The sequence below is a fragment of the Gymnogyps californianus genome, chromosome 11 (genome assembly GCF_018139145.2).
Source record: "Gymnogyps californianus isolate 813 chromosome 11, ASM1813914v2, whole genome shotgun sequence".
Taxonomy (NCBI): Eukaryota; Metazoa; Chordata; class Aves; order Accipitriformes; family Cathartidae; genus Gymnogyps; species Gymnogyps californianus.
This window is the reverse complement of record NC_059481.1, coordinates 3833670-3859004: the sequence shown is the minus strand read 5'-3', so window position 1 is coordinate 3859004 and position 25335 is coordinate 3833670. Positions and strand designations below refer to the sequence as shown.

At 40.4% G+C, this 25335-nt stretch overlaps 2 protein-coding genes across 4 annotated transcripts in view; one reads left to right on the top strand and one right to left on the bottom strand.

Moving 5' to 3' along the window:
* The window catches only part of TMEM266 (transmembrane protein 266), a 63107-nt gene extending 54187 nt beyond the window's left edge, over positions 1-8920 (top strand). Inside the window, 2 exon segments of the mRNA XM_050903053.1 lie at positions 3510-3560; positions 7785-8920. Coding sequence (XP_050759010.1) covers positions 3510-3560; positions 7785-8377 — 644 coding nt within the window. The 3' untranslated portion in view covers positions 8378-8920.
* A 142-nt stretch (positions 8921-9062) lies between these two features.
* The window catches only part of ETFA (electron transfer flavoprotein subunit alpha), a 34261-nt gene continuing 17988 nt past the window's right edge, over positions 9063-25335 (bottom strand). For all 3 annotated transcript variants that reach the window (XM_050903055.1, XM_050903054.1, XM_050903056.1), the window contains 3 exons: positions 13696-13761; positions 10067-10147; positions 9063-9170 (listed from right to left, as the gene is read on the bottom strand). In XM_050903055.1, the coding sequence (XP_050759012.1) occupies positions 9132-9170; positions 10067-10147; positions 13696-13761 (186 nt within the window). In that variant the 3' untranslated portion in view covers positions 9063-9131. The remainder of the gene's footprint in view (positions 9171-10066; positions 10148-13695; positions 13762-25335) is intronic.

Sequence of the window (25335 nt, the reverse complement as noted above, 5' to 3'; positions counted from 1 at the left end):
CTTGAACATTCCAAGATGGCAGAAATAAGAAAAAAAAAGTTTTTAAAAAACCAGGGAAACTATGAAGTATTTCTGAAGACAACGCCCTTTCTGGAGCTGAAACTAAAATACACTGACAGCAGAAAACAGTATGTAGAATTTAAATAATATAAGCAATCTGCCCCTCTTGTAAAAGCTAGTCTCCCCTCCTTGCTCATACGAGCTTCCTACACGCCACCAGCTGCAAATGTAGTTGTACTCCTGATCCCATTTGACTGCACATACTGAGCAGTAGGGACTTCATCTCATTGTAAATCACCATGAAGTACTTAAGCAGTGTTCCATAGTAATGTGCAGTACTGTACTTTTTATTTGTGTATACGTTTTATATGCACAAATAGTTGCTTTCAGTTGTATGTTTGTGCCATTTTTTGTAAACTCCTTGCTTTCAGCAATGTAGAATATAATGAGAGGTAACTGGAATTGTTTATAGCCTTTTACGCCCAAAGCAGCTGAGACTCCCATATGACTAAGATGAGTTTGTTAATTGTCAGTTTGCTTTAATGTAATGATTCAGAAACTTAATCTATTGTTGAAATATTTATTCTGCTGCTGTTATTCCATTATTCTTTATTGGGTTTTATTCATAAGAAACTATTCAAGGTAAATATAAATATGTATTTTATATTTTACATACAAATGCACGTGTATATATTTATACCTATACATTTTATTTACAGATAAATAGATGAGCAATGTAAAACAATGACATTAATAAGGCCATCACATAATAACATGTAAGTAGGTAGCTTTCCCAATCTTGTGTGCAAGTGGTCACACGCACAGCCAGGACAATCAGTGATTTTTCTCACCACTCAAAGGGATCTGAGTGAGTGCATGACAACATTTCCTTTTCAGGTGTTTGGCACTGGCCTTTGCTTATATAAAGAGTAGTCTATATCTCTTTGCTAAATTGGTTTGAAAGCAACGGATCGGTTTGAAAATAGCACCCTGGTACATTCTGTTAGTTGACGGACAGATGGCCAGGGCACTAAATGTATGCAGTCCTAAAGAAGACTTGACTTGAGCCTTGCCATAAGACATGAAAAGCAGATAAATAACTTTTCCAAGCTGTTTTCTGTCTTCGGTGCAAAGCATCTTGGCATCTGGGGCAGACTTTAATGAGAGCCAAAGGAAATGAGAGCACCCCAGTCCCCCATTCATCGCACAGCGTGGCCATGTGCTTTTGCCAGGTGATGAGGAGGGGCGACTCCCACATGCAGGACATGCCCTCGTCCAGGCCAAACTGTAGTTCTGTTTTCCTCATTTCTCTGCTTAGAATTAGACTCGAAGTTAAATACGCTGAAAGTGCATTACCAGAAATACAGGTATGCAGGTATTTTCTGACTGTAGCTGAAAGTTCCATGCCTGAACAGGAACCTGTATCTATACGGGCTGGCAGGTTTGGCGGCATTTAAGGTATAAATTATGCATGATTGAAATGAAGTGTATTTTAGTAGCGGATAGCTGAAAAGCCTTGCAATGTACTCCTAATTCAGCGGCATTGCCTTGAGCTACTCTGAGGCCTCTTTTTTAAACTCAGACATTAGCACAAAGCACACCTCTGACTGCAGGCATTTAAAGATCAACAAGGGCCAAAAAAGCTTTTAAGATCCAATGAAACCAGGAAAACAACCATGTTGCCTTTCAGTGTCAGGTTAGATTGCCTTCTTATGAGTGCAGCTATTTCAGGTACAGAGTGCTTAGTGGTTTGGGTCTTGTTGTGTGGAGAAAGCGTTCCCCAGAAAACATCTGTTTCTTTCACCTGCAAACCGCAATGTGCTGTGAAAAGGCAGGACTGTAGCCGCAGAGGCCCAGGGGGACGAAGGAAATCTGGCTCAAAGGGATGAGCATGGTTTTCTGAAACGTGGTATCAAAAAGAGCACTTAAAAGGAGAGAATGCTTTTAGAGCACACGATACACCGCAAATTGGGCAGGTCAGGCTGCTTGTAAGCTTGAAATTCTTCCTGGATTGCCAGTACTGTTTTCTTAGCAGCAATATTTGCGTTCTGCTCAGAATTGCAACAAGAGGAGTCTGTGTTATTTTCTTTGTCAGTGACTGTAAAATGTTCTGCTTTTCTGTAGGATAACAGCAAGTCCCACTGTCTTCTGCAGCATCTAAAATCTGTGTATCTGTATAGCTGCTGCTTTCCCTTTTGTGGTCATGTCTTCATTTTTATCTTACCAGTATTGAAGTTCAGGTGGAGCTCTCATGTATGTACTACAAGTGTAGTACTACACCCTTGACTTGTAAAAATCTTTATAGTATATGTTAAGCCAACAGATAATGTAATGTTAATATTATGTTGTATATTACATATGCATATGTAATATACAACAAAATGACTCTATTCATTCTGAATGAAAAAAAGAAGACATTAGTTTAGAGGTAGGGATTTACACATTAAAACTACATGGATTTACAACTGCTAGAGAGCTGGCTTGTCTGGCTCTGGTTTTTGTTTCCCACAGCAGTGCTTGTGCTGAGTTGGAGAGGCATTTCCGCTTGTTTTGGTAAACTCGTTGCGTGGCTTTTATTGGCCATGTCATCTAAGGTGGAACAGGGGAAGTTCTAGCCATGCTTCTGGAAACATACTGGATATCGTTTCCTCTTTTTTTAAGTCAACTGCGTTTCACAGGGACAAGTTAAAAACACTAAAAGGAAAGAGAGTGCAGAAACACAGGGAAACTGCTCAGGAGCAATGGTTATGTCATTGCTGTTCAGCATGGCAACCGCATAGGTCTCAGGAGGGGATTGCAAATGAAAATGAGGAGCAGTGTTGGGCCACATGAAAAAAAAAAAAATTGAAAGAAAATAGAAGTATCCCTATAGGAGAAATAAAACCTGCCCTCCCACTGCCCCTACCTGGAGAACTCCTTGGCAGAATAAGGGGATGGCTGCAGACTGGTAGGGAGCAGGGTGCTTGGGCTCTCCCAGGAGTGCTGGGTCTCGCCAGGGAGAGACTAACGTTAACGTGAGCGAGAAGGCAGCTCAGGTCACAAGTGGAACGCAGTGCCTCCCCTTCTGAAGAGTAGCCGTGTGGAAGGAGATAACTCAGTGGTGTAACTGTACAGCAGAAGTAGGTCTGTCTACGCTGGTGCCCTCGGTTCAGCCTGTCAGGATAAACACAAGCTTTATCCTTGTGCCGTATGTGGGAGGGGAGGGCCCTGCTGACCAGAAAAAGGCCAGCGTTACACTTGTCTTCACAAGCAGCGAGGAGATGGGCCTGGGAACTGGTCAGCCCCGCGTCAGTCTCTGGAAGGATCACGGAGCACGTTCTTTTTGGAACCCAGAATGCCTCATTCCCAGGCTGGTGCCATAAAGAACTGCAACACAGGGTGGATAGCGTGTTGCCAAATTGCACCTGGTCTTCTGGCCTCAAAATACACAAAAGGTGGTGCTCTGGGCATAGAGGGCAGAGGAGAGCCTTTCATGGGGTCTTCTAATGACTGCCTTTTTGTTCTTTCAGAGGATGACATGAATAATTACATCAGTCGATACTACAATGAACCTAGCAGTGGTAAGTTTTGCTTGAAAATGTGCATGTGAACTGCATTTTTGCATTGCACTGTGTGCTGTAAACCAGGTGAGACTGAACAATGATGTAGATCCGTCCTGGAAATGAAACCCACCGTGGCATCTCTTGGTTTGCTCCATGGCACTTTGTACCAAAATAGTAATTCTCTAAAGGTTGAAGGGCCCCAAGTTTGCTCCTGCTGAAGACACTTGTAACAGTTTGGAGATCTGGAAGAGGTTAGTTCCCCCTAGCTAGGCTCTCCAGGCTGCAGAGCGGTTCAAACGGACCTGAGTATGAACAGCGTGGGCAAAAGAAAGAGAAAAGAAGTGGGGAGTTCGGTTAGGCCAGCACCATGCGGGGAACCTTTCAGAGAGGTTAAACGGAACGGTAAGGAACCTCAGCGGCAGGCACGGTCTGTGCCCGGAGGTCAGGCTTCAACTGGACGTCCCCCCCGCCTCGCCGCAGGCGGCCGGGGGCTGGGCAGGCCCTGCTCGGCGGGTCAGCCCGAGGCGGCGGGGCCTGGCGGGGCTCCGGGCGGCTGGGTGCAGGCTGCCCGGCACAGAGCTGCCCGTGCTGCCTGGAGGCTGAACAGGCAAGCTCATGGTAAGCAAGGCTGGGCGGGTGGGGTGTGTATGCAGCCCCCGCCCCCGTATATAAAACTGCATATATATATATATATATATATATATATATATATAAAAAAAAAAGGGGGTGGGTGGGGGTGGTGTGTGTAGGTATGATGTATTTTATATGTATATCCCCATATATATATATAGGGATATATTAAAAAAAAAAGTGTGTCTGCATTTACATATAATATATGTAGAAGATATGTATATATGTGTGTACACATATAATGTATTATATGCGTATATCCCATATATACAGCCCTATATATAGTATGTATACACACAGTGAAATATAGACATATATAAAAAGATACATCTATCTATATAAGGATGTGTCTGTGCATATATGTAGATATTTTATCTAAATATATTAAATATATCAAAATATATAAAGATATGTAAAGGGGTGGGGGGTGTGAGAGAAGGAGAGATGGTCTCTGAATATATGTGTGTATATATATTAGACATAAAAAATGTACCTATGTATATACACAGAGAGATACAGAGCTGTATATGTAACATAAGAATAAATAAATGTGTGTGTAACTGTATGGTTGTAAATATATATATATATATGTATAATGTATTATATATATCCCTGTAGATATATCCCTACATTGATATGCATGGGGAGGTATCTTCTTTTTTTAATATATATGTTAAAAAAAAATATATATGTGACAGTGTCTGTGTATATACATACATATTTTGTATGTATGCTGTCTTACATAAAATATGAATGTATGTGTATGATGTCTTATGTATATCCCCATATATACACATGGAGATATATATTTATATATTAAGATATGTGTATGTGCATATGAATGTATGTCTACATGTTTCTATATATATGTAAAGATCTATAAAGATGTTTGTGCATGATTGTGTATATACATATGTATTTTATATGTATTATATATAAAATATGAATGTGTATGTAGATATAATGTATATCTATAGCCATATATATGAATATATGTAATTAGATAGATATGTCTATATGCGTGCATACATATGTAAGTCTAAAGATACATACAGGGGTGTGTGTATAACTGCATATACATAGATATGTTATATATAAATATGTATTAAAAGATGTGTGTCTGTATGTACTTATAGATTTTATATGTATTCTATAGTAAGTATAAAGTATGTATGTGTGTTGTTTATACATATATAGGTATAATGTATATGTCTTTCCCCATATATATACATGGGGATATATAAATACACATTTATATAGAGAGATATATGTGTGAAACTGTGTATATACCTATTTTATATTTATTATGTAATATGTATAAAATGTATGTGACTGTATATACATATATTTTTAATATGTATTACATATGGATATATCTCTGTGTGCATGTATAGGTATAATGTATTATATATCTATAGCCCTATATATAAATTCCCTATATACACAGACACAGAGGGGGAGGAAAAAAAAAGGTAAGTATATGTGTGTGTGTATATTTTATTTAAAAACTAGGTAATTGTATATATATTTTAAATGGTGTGAGAGACTGTGTCTGTATATATACATATCTTTTTCATCTGTATTATGTATAATCTGTATTGTGTATATATTTTATATATAAACTATGTGTGTTTGTGTGTATACATATATAGGTATATCCCTGTGTGTGTGTATATATAAAGCTGTTTACGTGTGTGTATGCAGACAAATATAAAAAGATGTGTGCGTACACAGTTATTTTATATATGTATAAATATATGTAAAGGTATATATGTGGGTGGGTATGTGAAAGCCTGTGTATATACATATATATTAGAAAATACATGAAAATGTATATATACATATATGTATTATATATAATATATTAAAATGTGTGTACATATATAGGTATAACTGGGGATACTTACATACACAGACATTCTATAAATATGGATAAATGTATATATAAAGATGTGTATATAAAATCTGTATATATGTGTGCAACTGTATACACACATAAATTAATCTATTAAAAATATGTATGTGTGTACATATATAGGTATACAGTATTATTTTTGTGTATATCCCTCAATATACATTCCCATTATATGCATGGCTATATATAAAGATGTATGACTCTATAGGTGTACATATGTTTAAAAAAGATGGGTGAAAAGGAGGGGGAGGTGTGAGTGACCATGTCTGTGTATATACATATACACACATAATTTTATGTGTGTGTGTGCATGTATAGGTATAATATATATCCCCATGTATATACACACAGTGAGCTATACATATATATATATATTAAAAAAGGTAAGCATTATATAGACATTATGTACTCTCTATATATGGGGCAGATATACACACATTCCCCATACCTATATGGATAAATCTATATATAAAGATTTTTGTGTATATAAAATTGGGGGGTGGGTGTGGGTGAGACTGTGTATATATCTATGTATTATATATAGTATATGTATGCTGGTATATGGTATTATTTATAGATGTACATCCCCATAATATACATGGAGATACATAAAAAGGTGTGTGTATCTATGTGTGTATATATAGTTTTATATGTATAATAGGTGTTACGTATACTATGGACGTGTGCTCAAGTATATGTACAATGTATTATATATGTATATCCATATATATGTATTGCACATATATGCACACAGTGAGCAAAATATATATTTACATATAAAGGTAAGTATACATGTGTAAGCATGTGTGTATTCAATTTACAATCAATAATTACATGTATTTAGGGACTATGTACTATAGTGTGTGTATGTATCTATCTCAAATGAATTTCTGTACATCTACAGGTATAATGTATTATATATGGCGCTCCATGTATATGTATACACACACACTTCCCCATATCTAGATGGATAAGGCTATATATAGTGTATATAAAAATGAGTTTATGTGTGAGACTGTGTGTGTATATATATGTATATACACATATATGTGTGTACATGTATGCAATACTATTTATATATTAATAGCCTTCTCTATACACCCTCATATATAAAAGATGTGTGCATCTAGACACAGGGGGATATATGTATTTTAAAAGCTATATAAATAAAAGAGTTGAGAGGTATGCATTCATGTATAGATATATTTTCATATATGTATACCACTTTATATACATGCTGTCTCTTTCCATACACATACACAGAAGAATATACATATATTTATATATTAAGGGGTAGGTGGGGGCGTGAAGTTAGAAAATATGTAATTACAGATCTGTATAATACACACATATGTATTTTATATAATATGTACACACAGCTGGAGGTATATGGTATTACTTATGTATGTATATGCCCATTTTATACATACGGAGAGATACATGTATCTCTCCATAAAGATGTGTATCTATACACATGTATACAGAAAAAGCTCCATAAATAAAGGGCAATGTGTGGTATACGTACACCTAGCTATTTTATCTATGTATGAAATAGATACATAAAAAGCTGTATAGGGGGTGTCGCACACACTCGAGGGGGCAGAGGCGCGGTGGTTTTGGAAAGGTGACTGGCTCACACGTTGGCCAGCCAGCCCGGCTGGGCTTTCAGCTGCCTCTCTGTGCTCTGTTCCCTGCAGACAGCGGCGTCCCCGAGGCAGCCATCTGCGTGGTCACCACCGCCGCCATCGACGTCCATCGCCCCAACATCTCTTCCGACCTCTTCACCGTGGAGGTGCCGATGCGCCTGGGCAGCACCGGGACGTCCGCCAGCATCACGTCGGGCAGCGCCTCGCGGTCGACCGTCAGCTCAGGCACCCAGGCCTGTAGCGAGAGCAGCCAGACGCTGGGCTCCTCCCCGGACTGCAGCACGGCCTGCGAGGATGCTGCGGAGGCGGGTGCCAGCCCGCGGGCTGACCGTGCGCCCACCCGGCAACGGGTGGCCCACGCCATGGTGCAGGAGCTGCTGTCGTCCCTGTCAGAAGAGGCCTGCCTGGCGCAGAAGGGGCTGGATCCCGTCAACCTGAAGCTGCCCAGCCCAGCGGGCTCCGTGGGGGCCAGCCCTGACCTGGGCCACCGGCTCGGCGTCTACAACCGCAGGAACCAAGACAGCCTCGATGTCTTCCAGCTCAAGCCACTCATGGACTGCCCACAGGCTGCCCCGATGACTGATGAGAAGTATGGGGCACTGGGGCCCCCGGAGCCACGGCTGGGCAGGGTTCCTGAGGCATAGGACAGGCTGGGGGAACAGGGACAGCTGTCGGGACACACTCAGTGCGCTGGGTCATGAGGCTGCCACAGATGCGGTGGCAGTGCTGGAGGCAACCTGTGGCATCTCCTGCAATGGCCACCAGCCTGGGGCCGAGCCAGCATCGCCTCTGCCCTCCACTGCCCGTGGCACATGACGGACCTGCCCTGCCACCAGCTCTGGGCTAGCTGGGACCTACGGCGTCCTCTGGGGCGGAAGGGACCTTCCACGAGTCTTAGGCCAACATGGACCCACCATTCCTGAGGGGACAGACTAAGGACCTGTCCTGCCAGCAGCCCAGGGCCAGCCCGACAGTGGCCGGGAGCACCATGGACCTTCCACCAGTCCAGGGCCAGCACACACCCACGGTGCCTGGGAGCAGGACACAGCTGCTGGACAGCTTGGGCCCAGCCTGGCCCCCAGGCCCGACCCTACTGAGGAGCTGAGCGCAGCTGGGAAGGGAGTGGGGATGGGAATAAACACTGACAAACACATGCTGCCTCCTGCCTTGTATCCCCCTTTCATTCCCTTTCCATTCTTCCTTCCTTCTCTTACCTGCCTTCCCTTCTGGCCCGTCTTCCTTTCTTCCACCCTACCACCACCACTCTATGTGCCATCCCACTGCCCACCAAAATAACCCCAACACCACAGTGACCCCACCTCTTTCCAGTACAATCCTTTATTTGCCCTTATTCCCCATCCCACACCCCAACTGCAGTGCAGGGTCCATTACTGTCACTCACTTCTTCTTCAGGAGCTCCGTCATCTCCGGCACCGCCTGCAAACACCAGTGCCAGGGTAGCGTGCACGCGCTCTCCCTGTGACCCCCCTTCCCCCCAACCTCTCCATGTGCAGAACCCAACCCCCCAATTACACTCCCCACCCCTCATGCCCAGCACACCACTCCAGGGGCTGTGGGTCACCCTAGCTCACAGCACTCCCCACTTCTCTCCTGCTGAATAAAGCCTCTTAATTATTTAAGAGAGCTACATTTCCATTAGGTGGAAATAATGCATTCGTACAAAATTTATTAAGGAAATTGTCTATGTGGTGTTTCTTCAGAATGTGACTTTGTCTCTGGCTTACGAAAAGGCCCGTGCTCGCTGCTGAGCCAGTGGGCATTAGTTCAGGAATGGCATTAAGTGCTGGCAGAGTTTCTGCCCACGCCTCTCCACAGAGCTGCTGCAAGCTCCTGTCAGTCACACATGTGGATGTGCGCACAGGCGGCTCGCACACACGAGCCGTAGGCACTTGGACACGGGCTAGCTCACAGCTCAGTTTTCCCAGAGAGGACTGCAAGTTCCTCATGGGCGTCAGTAAGGCAGCAAGCCCGGGCAAAAATAAGACCTCCTCCTGCCACCTCTGTACTTTCATACTTTATGAAGCTTCAAAATACATGTAAGCACCTACGTGCAGTTATTCCTCAAAATGGTTCATATTCAGGAAACTAGAATAGAGGCAAGCTGGCTGTGACACGCCCCCCCAACACATGATAGCTTCTACTTGCACGGATTGAATTTTGAGCATGAAAATACTGAAATCATAAAGCAAATTCTTTAACAAAACAACCCAAAGCAAACACCCTCACACAGACATCTTTAACACATTACGTTATCTAAGCTATCATTAGATCTCTGAAACAGTTATCCAGCACATCTCCAAGTTTAGCCTTACCTGAAATAAGTCTGCCACCAGTCCGTAGTCTGCCACTTGGAAAATTGGAGCTTCTGGATCCTTGTTAATAGCAACAATAGTCTGCAAGCAACAGTAGAGCACCATGTGAATATATGTATTGATTAACGCCTGGGGCCGGATTACAGTGACAGGCCTTATCCAGGCAACACGGGGTAAATCCTTTCCAACGCCCCAGAAGCGGAAGATACGGATCGCAGCATTTAACAAACATTTTTCCTTTCCACCTCAAAAACAAGCTCCCCCCCCCAACTCCCTTCCCTGCTCATTGCATACATCAGGGCTATCCTTCCCTGTTGAAAAGAGTCTAGAAAAAAAAATTACTATGAAAGATTATCTGCAAGATCTAAGCCATACCGTTACAGAAATAACTCAGAGGCAGCATTTAAAACAAGTACAATAAAGCCATGCCTAAAGGCCTCTCTACTTACTACGGGACATATCATTTAGTTTGTCACACAGTAGAAAAACGCACATGATCCAAATCCCAACACAACATTCCAGAAAATGTCTGTCTTAGTTTAAACTCTGCCATACAGGTAAATCATTCTGTAAACGTCTGTGACAGCTTCCAGCAAAATAAGCATGGGTGTCCACATCAAAATCTACAACAGAATGGGGACCACTCCGGGGGGGGGTGCCACGGGAAGGACGACAGCTCATAAAACAAGCCTTACACCAAGCAGGGGTCTAAACCACAGCACTCCGATACTGCCTTTCCACCTAAATGCTGCCAGTGTAAACTGATTCAAGGCAACAAGACTCCTCAGGACAGCTCTAACCCAACAGTTATTTGATACACTTACCTGCCATTCCCAGGTAGCCACAGTTCACATGTCTCTCTTTTACTCCCTCCACTGAATGTACTTGTCCAACAAAATCAATGGCTTAGTAGCATACGCCTAGTGGCAGTAGCTCAAAGATAAAAGTTTGCAAAGCCTGTGTTTTTAGGCCCACAGAAATTTTTTTTTTTTTCCACAGGTCATTTGTGTCCTGTGACTCACTATAAAGAAGGACCACATCATATAGGCAAGAAGGAAGGACCTACAGCAGAGCGCTGCTGCCCTCTTGCCAGCTCCTAAGCAAAGACCTGCAAGTATTCCAGTAACGCTTCCCCTGCAATATTTTTCCCTAAGTTTTATTGTTTTTATTTCAGTTACTCCATTTGCAAATGCAAGCCACCACTGACAATACTAATAGAGACTTTCTCTAACTATACTCTGAGGCCCTACCATGCTTTGCAGAACCATTCACAGGGGCATGAGGCCACGGGCTAACGCTGAGGGCTGGTGAGGCCAGCAGTTGGTGACACCTTGGGAGCTGCCAGTTCTGTCCTTATCACAAAGATAATTAACACCAGTTGCTTGCAAAACTGTCTTAAGCTTTAGTTTGGCAGCCTGGTCCTTCCTCTGTCTCCATTAGCTGAAGTAACTTTTTAGTAAGATCTGGTTCTCGACCTCCTTGCTAAATCAGACTCACCACAGTAAGAAGCAAAAGCATCACCTTGCTTGCAACAGAACTGTGCAAGTTAAACCTCTCAGAAAGAAAAGATACTGTAACTACCTCATGAGAGAATTAAAAATAAGGAAAGAAAGCAACGACGATTCTCCAGGTCTCCTCAAAAGCTGCATTTTCTACCTTGCTGTAAAAGGACAAATAAATTATACATTTCACTTGGTAGAAAGCATCTGACTGCCTTGGAAAATGTATCCTGAAGTGTACAAGTTCACAATGCCAGATAATTCACAGTGCTGAGGGAAGACGGGGGACACTCCGGAGAGTTCCCACAGCTGCATAATTCTTTATGTTTGTAAAATTGGATCTTTTCAGTAACTATAACACCTATACGCTTTGGCTAAAAGGAAAGCAGAACACATTTCAAACACAAGTAAGTAAAACTGAATTTTACAATACACACATTTGTTAACACTAGAAAAACTACAATATATGGGAGAAATGAAACGGTTAAGTATGCATCTCATATCGACAAATTTCATCTGTCCTTATTTCCTATAAAAGAACATCTCAAAATATCAAACATGGCATTGGAAAAGCCAAAAAAGCAGAGGTTTTGCCATTACAGTACAGGACAATATTGCTGCTCAATATTTTTACATCAAAGGAAATTCTGGCACTTAAAGTAATAGGTTCCCAGTATTGCTGGTAGTCTTAACTGAGATAAGGCAGGAGATAAATACAAACAGGGTCAGATCAAGTTTTAAGCAGCTAAATACACAGTTGTCAATCAATGGCTGATACTAATCCCACCCACCCATCTTCTCTCTCGCCCAAAAGCACAGCTGGAGACTAAACGCCTCAAAACAAAGACACTCTTAATACTGTGGCCCATCAGCTACTAGCAGAGTCCAGAGGGAGCCGAGGACGATGTGGCAGCACTGCATCAGTGCTGCTCTCACAGACTCTCCCACCATCTGACTGTCCCTGTTGTCTCCCCGTTGCTGCCCTGTGAGTAGAAGAGACTACGGCAACGCTGTTCCACTAAGACCAGTGAGAATATACTGCTACAGACACTATTACTCACACTTCTCAATAGTGACCTTCATCCCTGCCCATCATTCATCCTTAATTTCTAATTTTGGTTGGTTTTTCTCCACTATGTTGACTAATGCTAACACCACTTAAGTCCCTGATTTTAGAAGACTGAGGCCCCCCAAAGGGTGCTGTAGCCCAAATCCAGCTTACGTGATTTTCCCCCCCAAATATTTAAATCATATATGCAAAAAGAACTAAACTGTAAGAAAGCACAGATCATCCTACCACACAGGCTGGCGTGTGAGGACAATTACCAGTCACATACACTCACTAGTCTGTCATTGGTTAAACACAAGGATCTGCCTGTAAAGTTTTGCAAACCTCTTCCTCAAGTGTTATAAGCTATTCAAAGTGCTGGGTTTGGCTTCTGCCAGAAAGCGTAAGTTCATTCCCTGGAAATAGAAACAAAACATATATATCCTTTTTCTAAAATGACTTGCGGAGAGGCGGGACAACCTACAGTTTTTGATATTTGGCATTTGATAGTATGATTCAGCAGGTAATTCTGCTCCTCCTTACAAACACTGCACTGTGGACCAAACTGGCAATTCCAATTTCGGATTATTTGCTTTGGCAACTAATGAGTTAAACCTTTTAAAGTTTTACTGCCATTTTATAATAGGTTTCCATTTGAATGGCTAAATGCAGGAATGTCAGAGACATCTTTTACTTTATGGAATAGTAAGTTCATAATTCAAATTGCACATTGTTATGCATGAATTAATATGTCATACTCTGAAATAAACGCAAATGGAACTATTGTATAGAATTCAGGCATATGTGGTTGTTGGTTTTTTTTAAATAAACCAAGTCAATTAGCTGCTTCTACTTACCCCTTTGGGTTGCAGTGCGATGGTTTTCTACTGTGTTAAATGTTTTGCCACAATATCTTTTTTGGCAAGGCTTAGAGGGCTAGCATGTTTTAAAGAAGCAGACAAACTGGCAATTTTAACATTAAAAAAAATTGGAAAACTGGCTAAAGTACTGATGTAAAAAGCAAGGAAGTCAACTCATTTCCTTCCTCAAAAATCTCTTCTAGCACATCCATCTTTATATACCTTGCTGTCTTTCATTCCAGCCAAGTGTTGGATAGCTCCAGATATTCCCACGGCAATATAAAGTTCCTAGAAGAAAACGAAAATGAGACATTTTTGGTACCTACGACACAGTTTCAGTAAGCTCTCACAAACCTTACTCAAAATCAATTACATGCAGTAGTTTTCACATTACAGTGGTTTTCAATATTAAAGGCAGCTGATGATTGGTTCCCTTCCCCACTTGGGGATGCAATGTAACTGTAAAAGGAGAATCCCAAAGGAGCATCTGGCAAAGACAGATTGGGGGGGGGGGGGGGGGGGGGTGTCAAACGTAAGACACTGCTCAGCTAGAGGACAGGGCAATCAGTGTTACCCATGACCCTGGAGATTCCCAACGCAAATATTAAGCAAGATAACCTACAAATGGATAATGCAGTTGCCTGAAGAGAAAACCCAGGGTTTTTTGTTTGAAGCTTCTAGGATCCTTTAAATAAGACAGAATGCACAAAGCTGAAATTCAGGTGTTTAAACCTTTAAAAAGTTTCCTATATGGCAGGATAAAACATTTCAGATACTGAAGGGGGCTACTGCACTATACACTCGTAGTGATAGCTTCTATTATTTACCCCAACCCTCAATGTTCATATGCCCTAAAGCTTTTCTTCCCCCATTCACTATCAACTCCTACACAGGATGAGTAAAGAAGTGCTTCCCAGGTAGGCACCAACACGCAGTACATCTTTATACTTTGGGACTCCCAATCTAGCATCTCGAAAGAGATTTACATTCAAAATAGATGAAAATTTATAGACAAATAGATCTATATCGACAGTTTTAATTCACAGTAGAAAAGTATTTTTTTCTCTCGGGCTGAAAGTCATCCAGGCTAGAATCTATCCAAAACCAAGTATATTTTCAGCTCCATGACAGTTTTCCCACCACCACAAGTCCAAGTAGCAGTCAAACCTGGACTGTTTAGCTACCTAATTTTACAGAAGAAAACCAAAGAAAGTACTTTTCACCAACTCATTCAGTAAGAGGAAACTGTAACACACAAAACTTATCATCATGTTTTGGGATGACCAATACAACCAATTAAAAGGTGGTATTTATACATGCTTAGAAAAGACGCAACCTCAAATACTGACAGAATTTCTCTTTTAAAAATACCAAGGTTAGTCCATATTTAGGAACACACAAATCTAATTCAAGAAATTATTTTTGGGGCCAGGGAGGGTAAGAGGGTCAAAGAATCTTATCCCTGTGCAACTGAAGAGGTGCATTACAGTTAAGTGGCTTTTAACATGACAGAACAAAGCACAGCTGTGGAACAGGCACAGACCTACAGAAGAGGCTGGCAAATGAAGTTGTTCCAAGACAGAGACCACGCAGACTGCTTTTTCCATACAGGCCTGATAGTCACTATATCAATTAAAGAAAAAAAGATGATTGCTTTCTGATGTTTCTACAGCTACAGATTTCACCTCTTACATTGGGTTTTAAACGCAAATAGATAAACAAAATTTATGAACCTCTTCTACACTTTCCTACAAAAGCTATCTCCTGTAAAAATTGAAGGGGAGGGAAAACAGAGTAGGAACAAAGTATTTCCTATTAAAAAGGCTTGCTTTGAAATTGAAACACAGAATCTAGTCTATGTATTCCCACAAAAACACACAGCTGTTGAAGACACTCAGAAACTTCTTAGCCTCAATAGCTTTTTACTGAGTAGATTACTATTAGAGGTCAATCCATTTTAACCACAGCTGCAATGTAATATAATATGTCCATATAAGAACTCATGGTAAGAATGCAGTATTTTAATTATACCAAATAAAAGAACAGATGTTACAGAAGAAATTATTCTAACATCATATAGTCTTTAATACAAGCTCTTTTTAAAAACACATTATTGTAATTTGAATTTTTTTAGAGCAATTCATTAAGTGCCAGTCATACAGACTACCAGATACTCTTATCAGTCTGTTTAACATTGTGAAGTTCAGTCTTTGGAAAGAATCCAGCTCACCAGGAGCCAGATGCCTATGTATATATTCTATTAAAATGTCTAGGAAAGACAAGGATGTTTCATTAAAAGGACATTTGTAAATCACCAGGCTTGTCTAAAAAGCCTTTATTATGCATCTAAGCCATGCCCTTCTAGGTTATGTGCTTTTGGCTCTCCGGCTAAGATAATTGCTCCATTCAGTAGGCTGTAACACGGTAGATCTCCTCAGTAATGTTTTCATACAAAGAACACACGGGACAGCATGTTTCTTATCAATAGTTCCATACTGTAAAATAGATTTGACTGCTTAAATCTTAGTTTAAATCTATTCTACAATTTAGTAGGAGGGACACAAAGGACCCACAAGGTCTGAATGATAAAGATTCAGGACTGTTCAGTGCTCTCCAAGGAGAGAATTCAACTCGTCATCCCGAGAGGTCACAAAAGAGTCAGAAATGCGGATATCTAAGTTATTTTCAGGCCCATACCCTTGTTTTGATGTTTTCCCTGAAATCATTAACTTCTATCATGGCTTCTGCTGAGTCCTATCATTTCTACTGTGTTAGCGTTCAAAGTCCCGAGTCAGGACTGTAGCCCCAGCACTATGAACTAAGTGAGGGAGGAAAATGGAAAGCAGATCAGTACCACGGAGCAGCGTTGCTTCCAACTGCGTTATGCAACATGCCTGCCATTGCAGCAGAGAGCACAGTAAGGTCTGGAAGGAGATCACAATTCTTCAGAGCTCATCTACGCAGGAGACCCACATCAAGGCACAAAACAGCATGAATCAGAGTCTGGATCGCACCTCTCAGGTGCAAACAAAGATGACTTTACACCAACTTCAAGTTCCTGCTTTTTGGATCCCTGGAAGCTGCTCTAATTACTGCTGTCACGTGGCTGATCCACAGCCAGGCACTTACATTACATTACAGGCACTTACATCAAAGTCCAGGACATGGAGTGGCATTTATCAACTCCTTGGTACTTATTTACAGGCAGGTTTTCACTGAAAGGCTGCTGCCAGCGCTGTGCCACATGAGAATGGCGTTAACAAAACAGCACACAGATTCTGTACCAAGGGGCTCACTGCACTGTCTCATACAAACGAAGTCCCAAAAGCAATTAAAGTCAAGGAAAGTGAAAGTTTTGGTGGTATAAGGGCATGGCATCAGATTAGACAATTGTCTTGCCTCACAGTAACTTAATTTCACACAGGAAATCATTACTGTACATATGTCACAGCCATGCCACAATCTTTAATTTTTTATGAAGTGGATAGTGGACATCAGCACAGGGGAAGGGACACCAGAGAAGAGAGCTAATGGTAAGAAAGAGCACAATGGAGGAAACACACAGCACAGGAAGCTGAATGGACCAAATAGCCTAAGAGCGTATGAAGCAGAGGGCAGGGAGGCACAATCAGGAAGTACTTAAATTAAATATGTGCTATTGCAGAAAGGGCTTGGTATGTCAGTAACAGGAACATGTGAAGGTGGGAGCATCAGCATGTAACATACCCATTAGGCTTCTCGCAAGGGCTACAGCAGCAGCCAAAGGTGATTCTGCCAGCAAACTGGCACAAAGGCCAAGTGTGTTTTAATTTGTCCTGCCACACAATATCCCACAAGAGTCCAGTGGGAGCCAGGACCCTGACAGAGACCTCAAAGTGTGTAAGCACAGATCTGCACCACAACAACCCTAAAAAGAAACAAAACTCCAAGTCCCAAATTTATCCTATTCAAAGGCAAGATTCCAAATCAAGAATCCAACTTCTCATTTGCTATTTGAAGTATTAACCTAGCCTTGCTTTTTCGACTAATGTGACTGTGGTATGTCTTGCAGACAGAGTCATTGTATGCTAATCATTAAAATGAAAAAATCCCCTTTAGCCATCCCCTAAACTCCTATTTCTGCTTTAAATGTACCCAACTTACATATTAGCATCTCCAGCAAGTCCATGAGACTTCACATGCACGAATTTGCACAACCGGCTCCAGAATCCATATAGCCAGTTACACGCTGTTTGGATAAATGTCACAAGAGTGCTATATGTGGATGATTATAATTACCAATATACCAATGCAGTTATTTTCCTGTGCATACTGACTCTTCCAATTATTTACAATTTGTGGCATATAATATTATTTCATTTTTACTTATGAGAATGTTTAAAAATGCCTCGGGCTGCCTTGAGGCAGTTAAGGTACATTTGCTTAAGAGAACCACAAGAACAGTTTTTAGTTGCAACTTAACAGTGACTTTGAATGCTGCTGTAAGAGACTCCTGTGCATCCACAGGTGCAACACAAGATGAGGTAGTTACTTTGCAAGCATGCCGTCAGCTACTATTGATTTTTATGCCAATTTTTGAATTACGCTGAAAACCTTCAGTGCACATCGATTTATCATCCTACCAGTGGCATGCTTTTAAACAGGCTAGTTTAATAAACCCCTTTGGCACATGGACTCTTTTTAAAGGCAGCTCAGATATTTTATTTTCTTTGCAAGAGTGAAAGGACAATGAAATTAGAGAGAAATCTTTGTAATGAAAATTGCTTCATACAAGAGATTCCTTCCAATTACAAGATATTAACCCAATAAAGTATTTTCTGGCTTGACACTAGTTCATATATATTACACTGTATATCAAACAATTATCCAGTATTACTACTTTGATGCAGTTGAGTATGTTCCATTCAAGAAGCACACATTACTAAACTATATCTCGACTAGTTTCTTTTTCACTTTAAGAACCTTTGATCAGCCAGGCTATGTAATTACTCTTAAGCATGGTTAGGGTGTCTGCTGGAGTGCAGGGCCATACAGCAATTTTTTTTCTCTCTCTAGGGAAAAGCACATCAATTGCTTTCAGCTAAATGCACTCACATATGAATATTTTAGTACAATTTAATGTTTCTGCACCAACCCCAAAGGAGCAGAGCATCAATTTGTGAACATAGTTTTCCTGGAGTTAAAAGCTACACTGGATAATGCAGGATGAAAGGGGTTGTCAATCCTTAGCTTTTTAGCAAGTCAGAGAAAGGTAGTCTGTAAATTCAGTCCCAGCTGCATACAAACAGCTCTCTAAAGTTTGCCACTATAAAGCTACTTTTCAACAACAGTGAATTATCAGAGGAGATATTCCAAAAACAATTTCCCAAGCACGGTCAGTTTTCCCAACGCTATTCCCATCTGCTAGCTACCTAACAGCCTCCATTTATACAATGAAAAGTGCACCTGCTGGTCTGTTAATAAAACCCACAAACGTGATGTACGAATAACACATTCCTACAAAGAAGCTAGCTGAAGGTAGGAGAAATTAAGTAACGTACCATGTGTGTTTGAATAGAGAAACTTTAATATCTCAATATTCTTGTATGTGTAACAAATTACGAAGTAATGAAGATCTTATCATTGATAAGCAAGGAGTAGAACATTTTTAAAGAGAGTACAATCAAGATGACAGGAGTGACACTTCTCATGAAGCTAAGGGAATGAATTAGTTCATTCTGTTGTTAGTAATTTTAGGTAAGAGCCACAGAACAAAAAGGCACAGAAATACTGGAATAAAATATAGCTTGTTTCACTTTCCCTACACTTCCCCACAAGAGAGCGAAGGGAAACAAAACTTAACAGATATGCTAACCTGAGCAAGCATATGAAATCCCTAAGAAAGCAATGGGAAGTAAGATTGTATCCACTTATTACGCAATGAAACCATGAGTCACTCATGCATTTTAGAGAAAACAAAACCAGGCTAGGTGAAGTATTTGATTGCTTTGCCACCGAATACAAAGAAATACGAAATATAGGAATAACGTGATATTGTCTTTCTCCCTTCCTGCTACTCCGAAAGCAAGAAGATGACTACTAAGTGCCAAAAAGCCACTCACTGCAGTGAAAGGGACTGCCTAGTAAAATACTGGGGCATATACAAGCTCAGAAAGTGTCCCACCCTCTTGTAAAAGAAGCGGAGCAACAGGAATTCCACTGCTCTGTAGAAGACCATTCTGCACCTTCATGCATCCCTCTGCCAGGAAACACTTCCTTGCCATTCAGCTTTCCTTCTCCTGCTTCTCATTGCATCCCACTCCTGCATTTTCTACCTAATATAGCACCTTAAGTTGTTCCTGTTCTTCCATGGCTTTGGTGCCTTTCAACTGAACCAACACCTCTCTCTTCAGCATCTCAATTGAAGCTGCACCTCTTTAACATGCCTCTTTTTCCCTCATTTACTGCCAATTCCTGACAGTTGTAAATCTGCCTCCCTTTTGAAGTTTTTGCAATCCATTACATCCAGAGACCCTCTGGTATGAAATCAAAGCTTAAGCACTGAAGCTAAGCAGGTCAGCAAGTTTACTCCTGGCGATCATATCAGAACTACACTGAATTCCCATCTGCCTTCCCCACCCGAGGTTTCTCAGCACATACAATATCCAAATGCATCTGCCTTCTGTGCAATCATATCACATTTCTAGCACAATCATCTAATCCAGTGTCAATTATTACTACATCGTATATTTCCTAACTTCTGCCTTCCTGAGTTTTCCATCTCAGTTTCTTGATGCCTGTTATTTTGTGCCCGATGTTGAAAGTAATAAGAGAGCAGCAACTGAACATCTGGAAAAAAAAAAAAAAAAAAAAAAAAAAAAAAAAAAAAAAAAAAAAAGAGTTCTGCCTGGCTGTGCTTTCCCTGCTGGATGGACCCTCTGTACTGTACTGTACCCTCCTCAAGAAGAAAACCTTGCAATGAAGTCTGAGATGGTGAAGGTGAGGCTTTCTAGCTGGCTAATGCCACGGACACCTTGAGTCCTATAGTTGTGAAATACTGGTCTGGCCATGTCTTCCCTATTGCCAACTAGGAAAACCTATAAAGAAAGCTAAAGCAGCTATAGAACCGGATCCTGAAAGAACACAGACTTCAATAGAGGAAAATACAATAAATTTTAAAAGAGTGAACATTTAAACTCTGAAGAGATTAAACTAGAAGGATGCCTTTCTGCAGCAGCAGATCCTTCACAAGGTCACAAAATAAACAGCTTAAAATGACACACACTTTCTGAAAAAAAAGCAACTCTCAGTGCCACTGAGGTTTTGTTTGTTTTCTGGGGGGAAGAAGTGGAGAGGGAGAGATAATCCCAGTACAACCTCATCTTCCTTCAAAAGCTAAAGGGAGAATATAATTAGAATAGGACACAAGGGAAAACTTGGGAGAACACGGGAACAATTTGGGTGTCCAAACATAGGTGCCTACTGGCACTGTACACAGTGTAGGATTTCCTACCCGAATCATAGATGCTGCTCCAGAAGGAAGTCTCCAGGTCCCACACAGTAACTACCAGCCCTGTGAATGTACTTTTTATACCCCAGATGGCTAAAATGGCATTAGACACCTATTTGTAGGCATTCAATCATCCCCTATATGCCCCTTCCTCGCAAATCTGTACTGCAAAGGTCACAGTTCAGAAACTAGCAGAAGCTACTTGAGGCTTATAGCAGTTGCTTTCCTTTTCTCACAACAATCAGAATTCCTTTGTTTAAATATTAGACAAATTACGCAAGTTCATGAGAAAGATTACATACTTCTTTGTATGTTAAAAATGTTGCTAATTATACATAGGGTAAGGAAAGCTAATACTGGACTAATAAATGAAGCGTTCATGTTCCATTTATAAAAGTTTTAAATAACTGAAAAACATTATTTACCTTCTTTCTTCTCCTCCCCCCTTTTGTTCTTGTTTCTTTCTTTTTTTTTTGTGAACAATCTAGAAAGAACTAGGAAGATTTTTACTATGAAAACTAATGCCCCTGACTATTTGAAATTTCTTATTCAAAAATAGCAGTTACCCTGGGGTGGTGGTGGGCGGCTTGATTTGTGCAGGGAATTTAGTATTTTCTAACTGGATACACTTAACTAATATTTAACAGTAGATGCTCACGGGAAGGATATTTTTATCCAAAACCAACTAATTTGAACATTCGTACAAAGGCTTTTTTCTTAAACAGAAACTACATACAGTGTTTCATCGGAGAACTGAATTTCATTTTTCTGCATGAAAACCTTCATATAAGAAATAGTGGAAAACAACTGGCTTCTAATTTTAAAAAATACACTCCTAAAATGGTTGTCACTGATTAAAGACATTGAATATACTAAATTACTTTTTTAATTAGGAAGGTAACATTTTATATTTTAATATATCCACTTATGCGTAAAAATTTCCTTCCTTCCATCTCATCAAATAATACAAATCAGCCTTCTCTTTCATAAGACAGAATGTTCAAACACGAGCTGCAATCACCTGAAATCAACAGGTAACAAAAGCTACTAACAGAAACAAAAATAATACACCAAACATTTTAACTGAATAAAATTATAGAAAAGAAAAATTACCAAAGATCCAGTCAAAAAACAACAAAATGCATAAATTCCAACATGAACAAAAGCTCGGAGTTTAGAGATCCAAGGCTACTTTGGAAGTGCAGATGTACTGTATAGAACTAATTCTCAAACAGAAAGAAAGTGAAATTTGTACTCCTTAATTAACTGCATTCTTTCATTACTTAAGCAAAATGAACTACAATTGTTTCTTGACTGGCAGTTTGTTCATGTATTAATATATCAGCATTTCAGAAAGCTGCTGTGGCTGTGAGGTTCTCGTGTCCTGTGATGCACTGTCTAGGCTGCACTCTTAAAAACTGAAGCCAGTCACAGAATTACTGAAGGACCAATGACCAAAACTACCCTTCCTTCACCAAATCCACACAGGCACAAGGGAAGAAATAAGCAGATCTTTTAGATTATTACCTTCTTACCCAATGATCAACACAGAAACACTCCCCAGCAGTCATACACAAAAAGCAGCAGTACAAGGACCTCCCCTCTTCCTGAGCTTGTAACTAACTCTTCTCCCTCTGTAGTCTCAAAAATGACCCAATTCCAGAGTCCTTTAAAAACAATGCATTCCGATCCTCCACTGAGACTGGGCAAGAGACTATTAATAGAAGAGTAAGAGCATATGCTAAGATACTTTCCCATCAGAAACTAACAGCTGCACAGGAGAGCAAGTATGTCTCAAACTCCACGTTTCTTGCATCCAAGATTCTTCCCCTGCTTAAAACCCACATGCCCAGCAGGGCATGCACCACGTCAACTGGAGTTCCAAACTAAACACAAAACTCAGGTCTCAGCTAACATAACCAACCAATGTACAAAGCTGCTTTGCAATTTTCCAGATAAAACATCATGAGCTGTCCCTGAACTAGTGATATCAAGGATACCTCACAGGAAGAGAAAGCAGTCGTCTTCTAGAGGATTGTTAAAATAGCCAGTATAATCTTGATCTGATCAAGAACGTTCAGTTCTACGCCTTCTTTAAGTGAACTCTATCTTCCACTGCACAGAATAATTTTCTAGCTAAAGTACCAAAAAGATGGTGAAGTAGAATTAGGAATGTGAAGTTAAGAATTTGCTGCTTTAAACTGCCTCATACTTAAGACACCTATCCAACACATTGAAAAATTAATTCCTCTAGTCAGCAACTCTGAGGGTTTAGTATCAATTCAACTTGCACTTTCATCACAATTAACATAAAATATTTTCTATACTTCTAAGCCACTGTATGCTGTCCTTGCATGTATTTTAAGATCCAGAAGAAATATTTGAACAATTTGAAAGAAGGAGCATATCATTTTCAGTACTCTGCATAACTCACTACTTAACAAATATTTATTAAGAAGGGAGATGAGAGAGAAATACATCAACCTGCTGACAAAAAGATGTAACACCGTGCAATTGTACCAGTTAGGATTGTTCATTGCCACCATAGCTAAACATTCATTAGTGACTAATGGCTATTTTAACAATCCTCTAGAAGATGACAATGACGACATTGATGTGATCCTATGATGTGGCTGTATGTTCTTCTGACTTTCACATGTTGCTATGAACCATCTGTGGCAAGTTATAGCACTATATCTTCATCAAAAAACAGCCTTTTTTGTTTCAACATAATTGTTTATATGCCCTTGACTCCGGAAAGAATGTTCATTGTTGAGCCTTGAGACACACAAACCAGAGATGAGCTGTCTTCAAGTGAGCATTTTCCACTTCATTAATGGATATTTGGGTAGTGAAGAACTAAGGATGGCCAGTCTCATCTCATGCCCTTCCAAAATATGCAGTTAAATGACACTCAGCTTGAAACTCCTTGGTTTTCAAAGGTTTGGGTACACAACAACCAACTCAAGATTGCCTCCTTATGACAACCAACTCTGCCTTCCTTGGCACCTGCAATTTCCATATATGTTGCAGTTGCACTTACTGAATTAGCATTGATTAGCTTGCTGAGACCTATAGCTGCAATATGTTGGACCTTACTCCTACTGTGTGATCAAAAGAAAGTGCATGATATTTAAATACAAATGTTCCGTTAGCAAAGAGGAAGTATTACGCTGGGGCTACGGCTGTCCTGCGTTATGTCCAAAAAAAATAACAATTACATACTATGCACAGAAGAAAGACATCACCAGAAAGAAGAGTGAGGGTTGCATTTATAATCTGTAAAGCCTCACAATTTCCTTGCATAGCAGAGGTTAATATCACTGCTATCAAGATTTTGGAAGGACACAATATGCAACCAGATGGACTTTAAGTCTTATCAATAGGTCTATTTCTCAGAAGCTGTTTTTTGTAGCAGTTGGTTATCATATAGATTTACCAGTTAAACATTAGTGTGCCTAGAAATAGCTCCACTTAGCCCTACAGGGCTATCATCAGAAGGCCTCTGATGAGGACTTAAAAAAAAAAAAAAAAAAAAAGAAAAAAAAGCAGCAAATATACCTATCCACATTTCAAGACAGATCTCAGAAGCATGAAGTGTCTTGTTCAAGAAAACCCAGCAGGCAGAACTGACAACAGACTCCAGGAATCACAAGTCCTGTCTTTGGTATCTTCAAGTACTGCTCTGTCCTGCTGTACGTATGACTGGAAAAATAATGGTCATGGTTTGAATTCCTCGAATTTGCAGCTCTTAATGGTACAAAGGCAAAACATTTCAGACCCTATCAAGGCTTTGGACATGTACAGCTTTTTAGTATTATTTAAATTATTGCAATTTGGTAAATGCAGTAGTTGAAATATGACAAGTTTCTCTACTAAGTTCCAGCTCACTCTCCCCTTCTGGTCTCATTATAAGAAGTAAAAAGTTGCTCTTTGGTGCCTTCTGTTGCCATACACACTCAAAGAGAACTGCTTACTGAAAGGCTAAATGTTTACTCGATTACGTAGCTCAAAGTGTACATCTGACAGATTACCATACCTGCCCGTGTTCTTAGTCACAAGTCCCTACTCACGTCCATGATCATCACATCTCAGTACATGCTAGCGCACATTCTATCCCACACTGAGATGAGCTACATTTGTACCTTCTTATTTACAAATGCTCGAGTGTGCTTTATCCGTCTAACACTTTCCTCACATTTCCCCAGATCATAAGGAACAATGAAAGTAGTCTCAGACTTCTACATGACAGAAAGGCCCCCCCTAGATCCAAAACGACACAGGGATAGAAATCAGTCCCCTGTGGTATCAGGATGCATAGCAGAAAAGATGTGCAGCAGGTTATTTCCCAACATTAAGCCACTCATTAGAGT